At 38.7% G+C, this 17195-nt stretch overlaps 1 protein-coding gene across 3 annotated transcripts in view; it reads right to left on the reverse strand.

Annotated features, from left to right (window-relative positions):
- Positions 1-8636: 8636 nt before the first annotated feature.
- LOC149237556 (auxin response factor 4-like) overlaps positions 8637-17195 on the reverse strand; it is a 135303-nt gene continuing 126744 nt past the window's right edge. Inside the window, exons 10-13 of one of the 3 annotated variants that reach the window (XM_089372693.1) lie at positions 10857-10983; positions 9678-10708; positions 9385-9575; positions 8637-9138 (exon numbers count right to left, since the gene is read on the reverse strand). In XM_089372693.1, coding sequence (XP_089228819.1) covers positions 8952-9138; positions 9385-9575; positions 9678-10708; positions 10857-10983 — 1536 coding nt within the window. In that variant the 3' untranslated portion in view covers positions 8637-8951. Of the gene's footprint in view, positions 9139-9384; positions 9576-9677; positions 10709-10856; positions 10984-17195 lie in introns of those variants that run through there. The other 2 variants (XM_089372695.1, XM_089372694.1) reach the window with 2 other exon arrangements.

Consider the following 17195-nt stretch of genomic DNA (forward strand, 5'->3'; position numbering starts at 1 on the left):
CCTTATACGCAGCTCCTCATTCGGCATCATTTCAAAGCTTTGTTGCACGCTACCAGCATACTGTTCGCTTCCCTCATTGCCAGCCCTCACGCAGCTTCATTCCTTTGCAGATTTATTTCTCTAAAACGCTGCAAAACCCTCCCTCACTCGACCTGCATCTCTGCCTTGTTGCCATCAATCACACTTTCATTTCCGCGTGCTACCTGGTCCGAGCTTCATCGACCCCTCACGCAGCAAATTCGTCCAACCTGCAGCACGCTTCTCCCTCAGCACCATTACGCAGCATCCCTTGTGTGGCTGCGCTCCTCAGATGCCGCCGTCACAAAACCTGCAGTAAAAGAAAACACAACAATACGCTTGCGTATGAATAGTTCGATTGTTAGGGTAGCGTATTTTTTTTTTTTGGTTTCGTTTCAGAATTAAAATTTTTATTTTAGGTTTTAGATACTCGTTAGCTTAAGATTTATTAAGTTTCTTTTTGGTTTAGTTTTAGATTTGTTAAAATTTTAATTTAAGTTTGTTTTGTTTCTTTTATCAAAAAAAAAAATTTCCTTTTTTTTTTTTAGATTTCTATTTGCATGTATATATTATTAGCCTAAGTTTGGTTTTGAATTCTTTTTTCCTTTAGTTAATTTTTAGTTTTGACATTTAGAATAAAGAGTTTTAGTTCTATTTTATAAATAAAAAAATATAAATTCATAAAAAAATAAAAAGGGAAAGGGAAGTTTCGATTTTCATTTGGGTGTTAGTGCTTTATTTTGTATAGTTGGTCTTAGAGTTAAGCTTTATTTCTAGGATTTAATTTTAGTTTTTGTTATGGTTTAGTTAAATTTTATTTTATTAAAATTTCAATAAAAAATAAATAAATAAAAAATAAAAAATTATAAAAAGCAAAAAAGGGTTTCTTTTATTCAGTTTAGATTTTAATATTATTTAGATTTTTGATTTTAAATTTTGTTGTTTAAAAAAAAAAAAACATAAAAATATTTTATATCTTCCCAGATTCAGTCTTGGCTCAGGGATCTATCACGTTTTATCTTTTCTGCTGAGATTAAAATTTTGATGTGGAATTAACGTTTATCATTTTTATGTGGTTTAGGATGCTTAAATGATTATGAATGTGATATAAGGTTAGGGTTTAAATTTTCGTGGTTTTATATTGAACTTCGTCTTTCGAAGCTTTAATCGCTGGAGTATCATTTAAGCATTTTCTCTCATCTGGTAAAAGTTAGTCTCTGTTCGAGTTATTTGATGATAAATGATTGCTCTACATGGTTTACCTTTTTGCAGCATTTAATAAGTAATCATTTAAACATTGACTTTATAAGGCACTGGTCTTTTAACTTTAACAAAATCAATTTAGTGCTTGCTTCTTCGTGTCTCCCAACCCAACTGGTCACAGTTGGTCTTCATCATCTCATAGGGTCTACCCCCCTTAGCCGCGGGAGACAGGTTTAAACGGAGAGATTGGGGATCAGGGTGACAGCCCCCGGTCTGAGCGTTGTCGTGACAATCTGTGCGACAACAGACCCCATTGCCCTAGGTGGATAAAGCACTAGTCTTCCTTCATCTAGTGGATAGATTTTAGTTTTATGGTTGATTTTGCAAAACCTAGTTTAATTAAAATTCTCTTTTTATTAAATTGCCTTTGTATTGGGGATAATTTTCACCTAAGATGTGGTCTATTGGTTTAATAATGCTCTTTGATGAATCCACTATGGTATAGAATCATTTTAAAGTGCATTGGAGAAGCATAGAGTATAGAATCATTTTAAAGTGCATTGAACAAGCATATAGATTGTTTTTCATGCAATTTATTAGGGTTGATGTCAACATTTGAATTACATTTATTGACTAATTGAACCTAAAAAGTTGTTGAATTTTATTTCCTAGGTTCTTAATTTTGTAATCTTTCAATCCATGTTCTTTTCATGCAGATTGAATGGTTAGTTTTGGATGTTGTTATAAGGTATTGTTTATTGTCCAACACTGCAGATTTTGACATAGTTTATAGTAGCCAAGTGTCTTGTGAATTTTGGATTTGTTTTAGGATTTTATTTGAGAGACTCTCTTGGTTTGGATAGTCTTAGGATTGACCCATAAGTTTTGTGAACCCTATTTCTTGTCTTTCACTCAATCTCCACCTTACCCTAGCCTTTACAAGTTTGAATTGGTGGGTCTAGTTTGTAGGATCCTTGGGAAGCACTTACTTTAGCCTTTCTAGGGTTATTTGATCTCTGATTCCTACTGGGAAGCCCCCTTGTGGTGGCTAGTTTTCACCATTAAAATAGAAGAGGGGTTGTTGCTAAGGTCACAGTGGTGACATCCTTGTTTTGTTGCACATCTTCCTTGCCTAGTGAAGCTTTGCACCAAGGTGCAAGAATTTGCAGCAACAATCCCCTTTCATTATACTTGTGTACAAGAAATGAAAATATGATTGGCCTAAGTCATAAAAGATATGCGAATGATGGGATTTACCCACCTAGCATAATAAAATAATGTTTGGTTTCCTCCACATAAAATATTATATATTTAGCCATGAGGGTCAACTCAATTAGTCAAGTCCTCGTTGCTCAAGAACCTTTTCTATTGAGAGGTCACGAGTTCAATTCTCTCAACACTCTCAAGGTCAGGCTCTGTGGTTGAGCCGACAAGAAGTGATCCCTTCGAGTGGATCTGCTTGGTACAAATATTTCATGGATGTAGCGGTCACCAATCTCCAATGCCTGTGAACCACAAAGAAAACTAACTAGATAAATAAAAATAAAACATTATATATAGCTAATCATCACATGAAGGGGATGGACCACAACAAATAGTATTTAATTCTCTTTGCCATTGCCATAAGCTTACTCCGGCAAATATATGATTTGAATGCCAAAAGGGGTGCCCCCATTACAATAATAATAAATTTGTCTCCACTTATGTGCAAACAAGGAGTATATCTGTCCCCATTACAATACCACTCTCAAGGTTAGGCTCTGTGGTTGAGCCAACAAGAAGTGATCCCTTCGGGTGGATTTGCATGGTACAAATATTTCGTGGACGTAGCGGTCACCAATTTCCAATGCACGTGAACCACAAAGAAAAATAAATAAATAAATAAAAATAAAACATTATATATAGCTAATCATCACATGAAGGGGATGGCCCACAACAAGAAGTATTTGATTCTCTTTGCCATTGCCATAAGCTTACTCCAACAAATATATGATTTGAATTGCCAAAAGGCGTGGCCCCATTACAATAATAATATATCTGTGTCCACTTATGTGCAAACAAGGAGTATATCTGGCCCCATTACAATAATAATATATTTGCCTCCACTAATATGCCAACAAGAAGTATACCTCACAAAGGTTTTGTACCATGTTACTCCTAGGAAACTTCACCATAAGCCAAAATCATATGTACGAGTATTACAATGAACAACATAATCATGAATCACCCAACAATGGTATGTCATAGCATCAAAGAGGATATCACAATTATCAATTAAGGCATCAAGTGAAACCATAAACTCATAACTCCAAAGATCCATCAACCAAATATATGAAACCAAGAAGAAAGAACTTAACCACAAAAAAACATCACAAAGGAGAAATGGATCTCCTCTAATCCAAAACACCACCTCAAGTAAACAAAGCACCATCTCTATGTCAAAGGAGGTGTGTACCTAAAGTCCATAAACAACCCTATATGTTATCCTGAAAATCTTATTATGGTGAAAATCACAATTTCCCTCATGAAATTCAAACCCAAAGATGGACACATAGATCTGGAGGCTAGCATTAGTCTTGCCATGTACTTGTGTAATGCAAAATGGTTAGCGTTAAGGAAAACAATTGTGCTAACGTGGAGTGCTTGCATGATACAAATTTGTTATTGAAGCAAAGGAAAACTCACTAAGGTTGATGTTTATTTGAGACTGACTAGGGTTTTGGAGAGCTTGAAATATTTTGTTAGCTTTGTAATAAAGTTGTGGTATGTACTTCATTCATATTGATCCGAATTGGATCCATGAATAAAAATCAGAGAACCATGATTGTATCAGGTCGGGACAGGCTTCAAAGAATTAAGAGCAGCGATTAGAAACACCTCTAAACAGTGGCAATTAGCAGCCAGCGTGGAACGACGAGGACCTCGATCAAAGCACGCTGACCGAGACCCATGGAGACTGCGCAGGAGGCGAAACTAGCCCCTGGGAAGCCCGGATCGGGAAAAGGAGGCAGCTTTTGATGCGCGATTAGCAGATCAGGAAAAGGAGGTAGTTTTTGATGCGCGATTAGCGCCCTGGGAAGCCCGGATCGGGAAAAGGAGGCAGTTTTTGATGCACGATTAGCAGATCGGGAAAAAGAGGTAGTTTTTGATGGGCGATTAGCGCTAATCGCACATCACTGGGCAAAACCCCTTGAGAAGGAGAGGCCCCGAGCGCTCGGTCGCATGGGAGCTAGGAAAAACCGTGGGGAAAAGGCTAAAGGCTAAGGCGGGAACCGCACTCCAAAAACCGGTGGTATTTATCGGGGGCACCCCTGAGCGATAAGCAGATTTGGCAAAAATAGAGCGATTCCACTCAGCGCCCGACACGTTTCAAGCGGAGGAGAGAGAAAACCGCCGCTCATCGCGCGCTAACGGTCGAGCAAGTCAACCGCGCGAAATGTGCGAATGGCGTCGGATCTGGAGGCCCCAGATCTAATGGCTGAGATCACGCCCAATGGGGAAACTAGAATTGACAAGGGAATAAGCCGTGATCTATAAGAATTTGAGGTCCGATTTGACCGCCAAGGTGGCAGAGGACTCATTCCACGACATAACCGAAGAATTGAACCGACGAGGAAAAAGCTGGCGTAGTTCGCAGGAGGACAAGTGGCCACTCCCTGTGAGCCTGATGATGACGCCAAAACAGGGAACTCCAAGCGAAGCTGCAGCAGGCGATCCGACGAAAGTGGAAGGGGAATCGAACAGCCATGAGCTCGAATGGCTTTAAAGCCATGAATAGACAAAGCAGAAGACACCCGAAGATAGAAGACGGAGAAAGAGAAGAAAGGAAAGAAGACAGAGAAAACGAAGAAAAGACAGTGAAGCAAAAAAAAACAGAAAGAAGACAGAGGGTCGAGCTGACCAAAGGCAGCATCGAGCACCAGAGAGCTTGAGAGATTCAAGCCATCCCTGAGAGGATCTGTCAGGACTGAGCACCACACTGGGCTCCTTCCATTAAAGACCAAAGAGGTCAAAGAGTTGGTGAGGAAAAGAGTCTGTGCACTCTAGTGGTTTGGGGAATCCCAGAACCACCCTACCAAACAAATTCTATTTCAGGAGACTCATATTGAGCTCCTTCGTTATAATTATTTGCTTCAAGGCACAATAAAAGAAGGCCACCACTGAGAGCTGGACCAAAGATGTAGCCCTAGAGGATAGGGTGAACTCCTTATTAAATTCTTGTGTTCTTATATTTGCTTACTGTATTTCTCTGTTGTTTTCCATTTCAAGTGTCTGTGTATTTGCAGTCTGATCGATCCGTTGCGTAAATAACTTAGACACACACCATCACATGAGTCTGTAATACCTTCATTTAATAAATCTTTGACTGAGATCACTCATAGGGTGATTTTCAGATCACATATGTATATGAAAATTTTGACTATCCACTCGTGTAATTGCAGATTTGATTTTCGTCTTTCATTGTCTTCGTGACTTAGTAATTTCCAGCACTCGTATGTCTTGTTGATTTGACATAAGTTGAAATTGTTAAGTGTTTTGACAAACATTTTGTACATAATACAACAGATTCACTGTTGTAAACTCTGCTGTCATAATGTGAATTTCAAATCTGATTGATGCTTAGGAAAGTGTGCCCTAAGGGCCAAAACTTGTTAGCATATGTTTAGTATCTTTTCTTTTGGTCTGCCTAGTGTGTTGGGTTAAGATGCAATAAAATAGTCTATTTTTCCTGTTGTACAATGTCAACTAATATTTCAGATCTGTCATAAGACAAAAGTTCATAGTTCATAGGGACTAGATCCAAGAACCTCCTTGTAAGATGATATTTTCTTTTGCATTGAAAGCCAAAATTCTGAAACTTACATAGTATTGCACCTTGAAATTCATGCCTACACACTATAGTTCATTCTCCCAAAATGCATGAATTTACTTTGTTGTTCTTCACCTCAAGACACATTACTTTCTTCTTGTTATAGACCTCGAAATGTGTGCATGTTCATTGTACCTTGGCTTGCATGCCTATTTTATGTATTGTGCTTGTGTACCTCGCTATATAGCTTCCTAAGTTCTAAACTTACATCTTATTATATTTATTTAATCTCTAACATTGATTTATCTTAATTTCTTGTGCATATCAACTATGATGGTGTCAATGCCTTAGATTGAACCTAGTTTCTCTTATTCCTTGCTTGATTCCATCACTCCCTCCACGTGTCATTGAATCCCTTGACCACAACCCCTTATGTTGCTACCACAATGCTCCAGGCTTGATTCTCCAACTTTCATCATGCCCTAGATGCCAAAATCCTTAACTTCGATACATGTTAGTAAATGCATACAACAATTGCAAAAAGAAAATACACCAACAATGGAGATGAGACGAAACGAATGGGATTTAATTATTTTTTAAAGTACAACATATATGGGCAGTCGAGCTTGGTTGGCCATCCATTCATTCATTGCTGGAAAGTTGATGAGTGCTTTCCATTTAAGCTCTCTCCCTATCTAGCAAGAAGAGTGATCGTTATTACATACAACATAATGTCAGTTGAGTGCTTCAATGACAGACACCACCTATTCCAGACGTAACGTATTAGGCTTTTTTCGCTATATGGACGATTCGAGCAACTCAAGCGGGTCTATATGAGAAAGACTATGCCGGCGGCAACTATATTAAATAAAACGGGGATAGGGCCTTCTGGACTTGACCTTGAAAGACCAAGTTTGTCTTTTTCCCCCATGAATAAGGAAAGAATCGACTCGACCTCCGTTGGATCGCCCTTTCCAGTTGGACTTGACCTCCTGAACCCCTTCTGAAATGGTAAGGCGATCACTCGACCCAACGAACTCTTCTTGGGCTTGATATAACTCAACCTTTGTTGCCGGGAGGGAGGGAAGATAAGGGACGGAGTCACTCACTATTCATATGGTGAGGGTTTCCTCTCGCGGGAACGAGGCAGGCGGCTTCAGTGCACTCTTTAGAGGATATAGCTCCCAAATGAGGAAAAAAGCATGAAACAACTGAACGCACTTTTCTTCAAGATCTCGACCTGCCGGTTTCTACTTAGTCGAAATCGCATCCGCCGTTAGAAAGCCGATGGAATGGGAAGTCAAAATGGCCAGCAACAAGAAAGATCGGGGTTGCTCAACCGAGGTCTCTCTACGGAAAGGTCTTGTATTAGCGGGGATAGGTGTCCATCATCTTTGCAATGACCTTTAAGATGGGTTAGGTCTTCAATGCACTTCCCCTTTGAAAGAAAAGGGACGGAGTCACTCACTATTCATATGGTGAGGGTTTCTTTTTGATTTATCCCTCTTTCAGTTAGGCACATTTCGTTAGACCGGTATCTGGCTTCTTACCCTCTGTTTCAAAGTCGGGGTTTAGTCTGACCGATGTTTATCTCGCTCGATTCGAGGTCTCTCCATTCCATGGCTCTTTATATTCCATTTAATTAAACACTAATGAAAAAGGGTCCTAATATTCTAAAAGTAATAACAATATGACTTTACTGTTCTAACGTACACTTGATAACATATAAGTTTAAGATAATTTAAAATTAATAACAATATCGACTTTATTTCTCTAACATTCACTTTATAACGTAAAATGAGTAAAGTACTTTATTAGTCCCTACCATTACATATCCACTTTATCAGTTTGCTTTAAATCTATCTTGTACTCTCTTTTGTCAAAGATATGTACTTGTATCAAAATGCATTACCATGATGATGTCTCATCAATTTCCTGAGTCTATGTAGGATGCATTGGATGATAACTTTCTAGTATTCTCTATACAGAAATTTGTGATTGTAGGGTGAAGAGAGATTGATATCGCATGGTAAAGGGAGAGTGATTCATAATGAGTAGTGAACAATCCAAAAAATGCTGGACTTTACAAGATATTCACAACATGGGACGAAAGAGATCCTAACATATCTAATTGTCCAAACATAAGACAATTCATGTTTGTCAATGCATTCCTTACCAAATCCAAGAATCAACGAAATCAATGAGAACATGGAAGTTAGAAGTAGAACTGCCAATATCCTCCAAATCATATACTAGATACATGCAACAATAGCCCAACAGTGCGAAACAAGGAATTGGCTCCACCAAGGCAGCCATTTAGAAAAAAAAGAGAGGTTATTGGTAGACACCTGAAGGAAATCCTATAAAAAAGCCACTATTGATATTACAAAAAGCTAGTGGCCTACTCTATACAATACCTCAACAAAATAACATGATCAGACCATTTGAGGTTTCACAGTTTAGAAAGACATGATCATCCTTCCTAATATACAAAAAAGTTATAAAGGAAACACAATATCTAACTGCAGTAAATTCCTATCAATATTCAAAAAAATTGCTACAACCCCCAGCACGACTGTCTGAAGTGCCGAGCAAATATGCTTCATGTTAATATTGCCTATTATCTCATAAATGAACACCTTTTCAGGAAAGAATAACTACTTCCCCAGATATGCCAATCTGATCAAAATAAGCACACAAGGACTACTTCAACCTAAACTAAACATAAATTCATCTTTTTAATAACTCTATATAATGATTGATGTCTTACAGTCAAATGCTGTTATCCTTTCCCATAGGTTAATACCAAGGTCGGTACCAACATTACAAGTTTATAGCTAGTAGTCATCATATCATGCATTGCCTTACGGCCAGCACTCATGATGAATATTCAAATCTGAGAACAGCAGAAAACTATGGACTATGTCATTCCTGTTGTGACTCTTGAAGATGAATCCTGGTGGTGAATTGAATGCTTAGATACCTCCATGGTAGCAGGCTGCTCCTCGGAACAGCTGAGAGCATCGTTACTAAAATAGCCTGGTGTCATCTTTTGCACTTCCTCCACAGTATATATCAAAATTTTGCAGGCAATTTTACAGAATTCGCTGAATGCAAGAAAATAAAGCAAAACAAAATGAGGCAAGTAAATAAGATATATAGACTATCATCTTTGAAAATGATCAAAGGGTTTGATAGAGAGGTGTTCTAATATGAACAGAGAAGAACGATGTCGTATTTGCAATATTGATAGAGAAGTTACTAAAAATTCATCTCATAAACATCAAACCTCAAACATGGCCCATTTTCAAAATATTTAGAACTCCATTAAACTGCATGTTAAAGGTACTTACGGCCAAGGGTCATCTCCAACAAGCATCAGATCACCCTCATTGTCTGTGTAAACAACTTGCCATCCCTTTTCAGGATCATTCAGTAAACCTTCCATATTAAACAACTGCTCTAATTCTCTGACGAGTCCATCATATCCATCAAACTTTGACAGGTCAACTGCTCTTCCTACTGGATTGCCTTGCTTGTGAACCTATACCACAAATAACAGATTTAAATGCTTTATCCAGCATTTTCAGTATTATATAAAATCTAAAATACAGAGTATAACAAATTAACAGCAAAATGTTCATACTTTCTTACAGCTACGCCCAGAAGACTGAACTAGGTTTTGAATGTTTGAAGCCTTCTGGAAAGTTGCTTTTCTTTCTAAAGACTCCAGAGTTGTCAGTTGCATGCAGTGATCATGAGAAACTTTTTCTAGGCCATCGTGCTGTGCTAAAGTAAAAGGCTCTAAAGTTCTATGGCCCAAAGTTCCTTGCAAGTCATTGGAACTTTGACCTCCTGAGATTTTTCTAGTTGCTACACTGTCTATGCAAGTAGGTTCATCAAGCAAAGAGATGCCAAAAAGTTTGCATTTTTTGTCTCCTTCAACTCCAGCCAGATCAGTTCTCTGAGGGGGAGGGTTTTCTGATGGAATTGATTTCTTCAGTCCAACAGAGAGGTCTCTTGACAGCATGCCTGCTGTTTGAGAAGCACCTTGGGTATCCTCCAATTCAGAGGGTGAGGCAAAGGAAGCCTGCCATCTTGTTGCCATTTCTGGAACATATGAGTTATGAATAAAAGGAAAAGTATGTGAATCACCTTGCTTATAAGCACTGATACCCAATGATGGAGGCATTTCAACCAGCTCTATTTTTGAACTGTAAACTTGTTGCGACGTGTGGAATGAAGAAAGTGAAACCCCCCATCCTGTTGATCCATAGTTTACTGTATTGAAAGGCAATGGACAAGCATTCTCTTTTCTTTGCAATTGCATGATGAACTTACGATGTTGTTGATTTATATCCGTGCATTGTGCACTTGCAGACAAATATTCAACAGTTCTTACAGCCTCAGATTGATATGATGGCCCAAAATTTTTTTGGTTAGAGAATAACTCCGAGGAATGTGGTATATTACATGTTTCAAATGTCCCACTTTCACTACCAGTCTTTTTTACCACCAAGTCTCCACACAAGGATTCTTGCAGTTTATAGTCTCCATCTTGCCATTTGTTCAAACTGACTCCATCTCTGACATGTTCTTTCAAAAAAACCAATTCTTGACCTTGCAAGACCTTTTGGAATCCTGAAGATTCTCCAAAGTCTAGTAACCTACCCCTATCTGCACTCATTTCACAAGATGGAAAAATGATTAGCACTAAAACTTGTACCCACAATTATAACCTATATCTGATCAAAAGTTTTGGAAATTCAATAGTAGAGTCCAGACACCATAACACAGATCAAATATGTTGGTGCAGTTGCCAAACCTGTTCTGAGCTTTTTAATTCTCGGACCAGCCAAATGGTTCAATCCTGCAGCTGAAATAAACGGCTCAATTTCCCAGGGAGAGACCCTTTCTTGTCTTTCATTTGCAGCATGCTCATCCCATTCAACCTGTATAAACAGAAGAAATACAAGAAAGTTGAACAGAATGACAAGGATACATACAAAACATAACCACATACTGCCAGTAGAGGATGAATTTAGTTGAGTAGGGTTGCAATTCTTTTGAAAAAGGGTGAAAAGAAAGCAGAACTAGGTTTTACTTCATAAAGTTCCTATCTGCTAAGAGCCAGTAATTCTCTCTTGTTCTTTGCTCCCTCAAGAGATGTCATTTTTATCATGTTTGTCAATGCCATGAAAAACTCAACAGTGGAGTCATCACTTGCCTTTCCTCCTTCAATCATGGTTAGCAGCCTCAAGGAACAGTCTCTAAAACCCCTCACTCCAACCAAATCAAATAAGGCATTTACATGTTCAGACAGAGAACTCTCTGTCTGCCTCATTTCGTTGTCTTCTTCGTTTGAATGCCATTGGCCAAAGCTTGTTCATGCAGCTTGTTGTAACCCACCCAATAATGGAGGTTAAAACTGCAAACTGGCCTTGAAAAACTTGCAGGATGGATTAATTGGCTCTTAAGTAACGTAGGCTTGAAGCTGTACAGTATTTTTCCTGCAGAAATGAACTTTGGAAAAGATTAATTTCTAGGTCCATGGCCTCAAAGGACCATTCAAATTACGAAATAAGATTATCTTCCACCAATACGTATCTCCATTGAGTTATGTTCTCAACATCATAGCAGTTTAGGGTTACCATTATCTACAGACTAGCCATGTCCTTGACATCCTGCCTAAGCTCAAAAGAAGTTTTATTTGCATATTAATAGGCATTTTCAACTTAAAGGCAAGAGGAAAGCACATTCATAAAAACAAATTGGACACTAACACAATTATGGACATCCTTTCGTTGGGATTGACTGTGGGGACCCCTCTCAACAGCTTCAGCTTCCAAGCACTCAGAAAATATGCCATTACTGTGTTCATTTTTGTTGCTCTGATCCTGTTGTCCAGATGATTTCCTATTTTAGGAACATCTATTTTTAGACTGCCAATAGATTAGTGATTAACTATTGTTTCTTTCATTTCCCTATTTATTAAGGACCATATTTTTAGATTGTCTATCTTTAGCAGATTCTGTTTTAGACTCTAGTCTATTGAATTTTGGGTAGCTGTGGGAGGTATTCCCCAGCTACATTAGCCCACAAAGATAAAAAGGAATGAAAAATAAATTTTGGATTCAAATCGGCTCAAAAATTAAAAGAGGGAAAAAATGATTTTTGAATTTCTAAATTGCCTCCAAAAGTCAAGTCAGCTCCAATTGTTTAAGTCAGCCCAGCCAAAGGGAGGTGCCCCTTGGGGCACCCTAAACTACTATATATGCACTATTCAACCTCCCTCTGTGGCATGAATTCGAATCAACATATCTTCTATTTTTCTCTATTCACACGTGTGAGTTAAGGAGGAGGATGACGAGTTTCTGGAACAGCATATTCTGATCTGTTTGACCACTGTTGACCTAACATTCTTCTAGACAGCAGACCGAATCATTCTGAGGTCAGTTTCACCGAATTCTCTCAGCTTTTGACTGAGCTTTGTGTTGGAATTGTAAGTAGGTTAGGTCTTCATAATTGTCATTGTAGGAACCGTAACCCCCCCCCCCCCCCGGTTCGTAACTCAAAACCGTCGGCGAACTATTGGTGGAACCGTGGTTCTGCCGAAAAAAGATGCTTCCTGGAAATTTGAAACTGTGACAGTTCCGCAAGCCCAAACCGCAGTTCCGACACAATTCCGCCATGGTTCACAAGTGGTTCCGTGACCCACCCACGCAGTTCCACGACTCACTTTGTCTTAATTTTTTTCATTGACCTATGGTTAAAGTGGGGCTTTCCAGACACTCCCAAGGTGCTCCCTTGATGCTCCCTAGATGCTTCCTAGATGTTCCCTAATGGTAATGTTTAATATTTTAAGTAAAAGGATGAAAATAAAAGGTAGATGAGAATGTCACTTTTAACATTACCATGAAATGACTCAGGATATTTTAGAGTGGTTCCAACCTCATAGGACTTCATATGGAGAAATTAGAATTTCATATCCCATTCAAAATTCAGCAGACATAACAGTTTTCACTGGATTTCAAGATCAATTGGATTGTGGCATTTCATTAGATCATATCATGTATGAGGGTATCTGATTTGCATTTAATCAAGAGCACTAAGCACTATATGTACCCTAGTGTTGGTAGTGTTGATTTTTGAACTCCTTTGTCATGGCCTTAGCAAAAGTTTACCCTTCACTCAAGTCAAAATCATTGATCACGCATGTTAAGCTTTCTCTACCATATTTTAAGGCTTGGATTAGGCAGTTTGATCAAAATTGGGCAATGTTCACTAATATCCCTGGAGAATCGAGGTAGAGGCAAAGGCTAGAAAAGAGAAGAATCTAGATTCTAGATGGTTGATGCTCGAATCATTAATCATTAATGTATGATGGATGCCACTTCTATCTTGATTTGTGTACAATATGCATGCTTTGATATATTCTGCAACCAATTTGGTATTTTGGATGTTTTTTTGAATATAAATGTAATGATATATATATATATATATAAAGAAAGAGAAAGAGACACTCCCAGGATGCTTCGCTTCCGAGAATTTTTGGAAAATGATGCTTCGCTTCCGAAAAGCACCCCCATTTCATCCCCGTTTTGTGCAACATTGGTTTAAGCATGATGACAACCCATATTTAGAACAGAACAATAACGAGGTCGTACTATAGCATCCTAATCATGGCAAAGATGGGTCTGCTCCCTTGACAGATTCATTCAAAAAGTAACCAATTTTATCCCTCTGGTTACTGTTAATCACAGTGAGGACAGAGCCAAACAGACCAGCCCCGTTTTGGACTTTGAACACTTTTCTGAGCCAGAATTTGAACACAATAGAACTATAAGCACTCATATGCTTGTTGACCAAACTTTCGGGCTAAGTTCCAGTGACCCTAATCATATCATATCCAACATTAGTGATCACTGTGGTAACAACCGTGTTGTAAACCCAAAAAATATTCCGTGCTTACTTTGAAGACAATACCAGTGGTCATTCTACTAAAGGATGTGACATGATCTTGGAAGGCCTTGGTGACATAAATCCCACAGATATGTCAATCGAATTCAAACGAAGAAACTACAAATCCTACTGTTGAAATTTGATGGGTCCCCTATTTATGATGAACACAGTTATAATGATCGTATTGACTTCAGTGCCGGCAAAGTCTATTCCTCTCCCATTGATTCTGTACATGACGACAAAGCAGGCTTCCAGTTTGAACAAAAAGGAGCTTGCTTGTATCTGTTTTTGGCAAATGGAAAACATGGTGTTGTGACAATTTTGGTCACAGAATTGATAACCATAGCGCAGAGAAAGATCATAGGGCCAATGATTACACCAGATTGGGCCACAGATATCTTTCCCTCATTGATGAATATTATGACATATACCCTACCCATGAAAAGTCAGGCCCACACCTTGGTTTTTCTTCCGGCATGCAAATGTATGAACACCAATTTTCAAAGGAAGTTGTTCAATGTAAAAGCACAGGGGAATCTCATCACTTGAAAATAGGGTACCCCCTCTCCTTGAAACAAAGATAATCGACAGAGGGAATAGTTTGATGCCTATAAAACTGTCAAACCCGTATTTGTGTGATGAAGAAATCGTGCAAAGAAATACAGACCCCGACCCCGTGGTTGATTTGTGTCTCAACATAGAACTGTTTGGGGAAGCAACAAACATTTTTTAATAGATTTTTTGGGCAGAGGATATCCATGTAATCCGATGACAGGATGACTTGACAAAAGGAAAGCAATAGGTGGCCCCAAAGTTGCAATTTTCTCTCTAGAGGGACTCACGATCAAGCATATCCTTGTATCACTCGAGAGTGACACTGAGGGGAAGTCCCATTGTGAGATGGCCATTTTTCAATAGACAAATGAAATGCGAGCGAAGTATTCCACCAGGGATAGTCACCTTGAGGTGGACACTTGCGCAAAATGTAAAGATTTTTCACATGCTGTGAAACAACAGAATAAAACTGCAGATATGGCATTTTTTTATAGTTGATAATATATCTTCAAAAGAACCTATACTCAGGTTCAGGGATGCTTCAGACATCAAGTATAGTATTGCACCTTCTAACTCTATTCAGCATGATTGTATCAAGAGTGCAATCAATGCAGACCAATTTATAGAGCTAGCTAGATCATGGATCGATTGTCACACTTTCACTGAACTGTCCCACTGTATACTCAGCAATATTAAAGTGATGAATGAAGCCCTGGCAAGGATAAATCTAAACACATACCAGTTGTCAGTAACCAGTGGGGTAGATATCACTTTCCCTTTATCACATCATTTTAGGCCTTCTACATTTTCTTCAGAACAAATGTTCAGCAAAAGCATTTTAAACAGGGTCTTGTGTGTTTGCGTGTAGGTAGAGCAGAAGTTGTGTTTGATGGCAAAGGAAAATTTATAGACCTCAACAGTGGCTACAACAGTCGCCTCCAATGTTGGACAGAAGGGGTTCGTAGTGACCTGCATGAATATTCACATATGTCTAAAGATGCTCCTAATTGGCAGGTGCCTAGATTCATTCCTAGGTCAGCAGTGTCAAAGATTGTGGCTGATGATCACGTAAATTTTGACATTGCGTTGTTTTCTCTGATGATTAAGCACAAAGGAAGAAGCCAGTGGAATGATAAGATGCTGAGGTAGCTGCACTGGTTATCTGGTTTTACTTGACAACTTCATCTGGCACTTGCTACAATATACAAGCAAAATAAGTCCACTTGGACAGTAGCATAGCAGCCTTCTTATCGATGTGTTGATGTGGAGCTTACATGTACAGTAACAAGATTCTGAGATTCTCACATGCCCCCAAGAAGAGCATGTGTCCCACAGTTTGTGCCAGTTGCTACCCCTCCTTTTAGTAAGGGTAGCCAACGTAAATTTTTTGCATTATCACTCAGATTCTGATGAGCCAGGCAGATTGGTGACATAGATTAGCCCTCTTTGATTATCTAGTTGCATTATGATTTTAGGGGACTTTCAGGTTTCCCAAGAAATTTCACATTGTTCGAAGCACTTCATGTATATCGAGCCATTGGTCACACCTCTCGAGGCAGTTTTGGGGCTGTTTGTGGACACTCAGACACCTCCTATGCATGCCGCATGGAAATTGTTGGAGCATTTTCTCCTCATTGGTCACTTTTGGAGTAGATTTTCACATAGTTTGAGAACAGATTGTGCACATGGAAGCTGTGGGGCATTATTGCAGCTTTTGTTGACTTGGAAGGGTGATGTAAATGATCTGTCACTCTCTTGAGACCTCTTGGAATGATGTGATTGTAGCTTGGATAAAATATCTTGGAGAAAAATTAGCTGCATGAAGATTGCTTCCATTATGTATTGATGTCACTTGGCTGTATGGGGATTTTATGACCCAAATTTTGACTTGTACAAACACCCCCAATGCTTCATGGGGTGCCTTCACCCAAAGCATGACCATGGAACTCCATTTGGAGCATTATTTGCAGACGTTTGACCACTATATCACTTGGTTTATGGAGTTGTTATGAATCATGATGCCACCGCCCCTTTGGTGGAGTCTTCATGAGGTCGTTGTACCAAAAAGGAGGGACATTGGAGCCTTCGGGTGAACATGGGGATAGTTGACCATTTTTTGGGTGTTGAACCTGTTGCACTCATTTTTGTCAAAGTTCCAAAGAAGTAGATGTACCAATTTTTTCAAAGGATTGAGATTGTCAGGACATCAGTTTATTGAGTCATTGTAAACCCATTCTGCAAATTTGTAATGTAAATGATGCTAGTAAGACCATGTATGTATGTAACAACCTAGGTAAGCATATTATTTTGGCGAAAATTTCATCCTAGGAGATTTTTCGTTTCATTGGTTCATCTATGTTTCTAAACACGAATGGTCAGCAGAGTTTTGTCGTCAAAGTTAGGGTGGAATTTATCATCAAGTCTTAGGTGAGTCTTACTGCTTTAGTCGAGTCTTATATAAAAGTGATTTGGAAATAATTTAAGCTAATTGACTAAATTATTTTATTACAAATCACTTGGTCTACTAAATCATGTTGTGTCACAGAATTGGGTGTGTAATTTGAGGGACTATACCAAACGGGTGTTCCCCCTTTGAGGGTTGAAAATGTAATCATCTTATGTAAAAAATATGTTAGTGCATGGTCCC

The sequence above is a fragment of the Pinus tabuliformis genome, chromosome 8, assembly GCF_031772625.1.
Source record: "Pinus tabuliformis cultivar Carrire ecotype Pingquan chromosome 8, CPIR1, whole genome shotgun sequence".
Taxonomy (NCBI): domain Eukaryota; kingdom Viridiplantae; phylum Streptophyta; class Pinopsida; order Pinales; family Pinaceae; genus Pinus; species Pinus tabuliformis.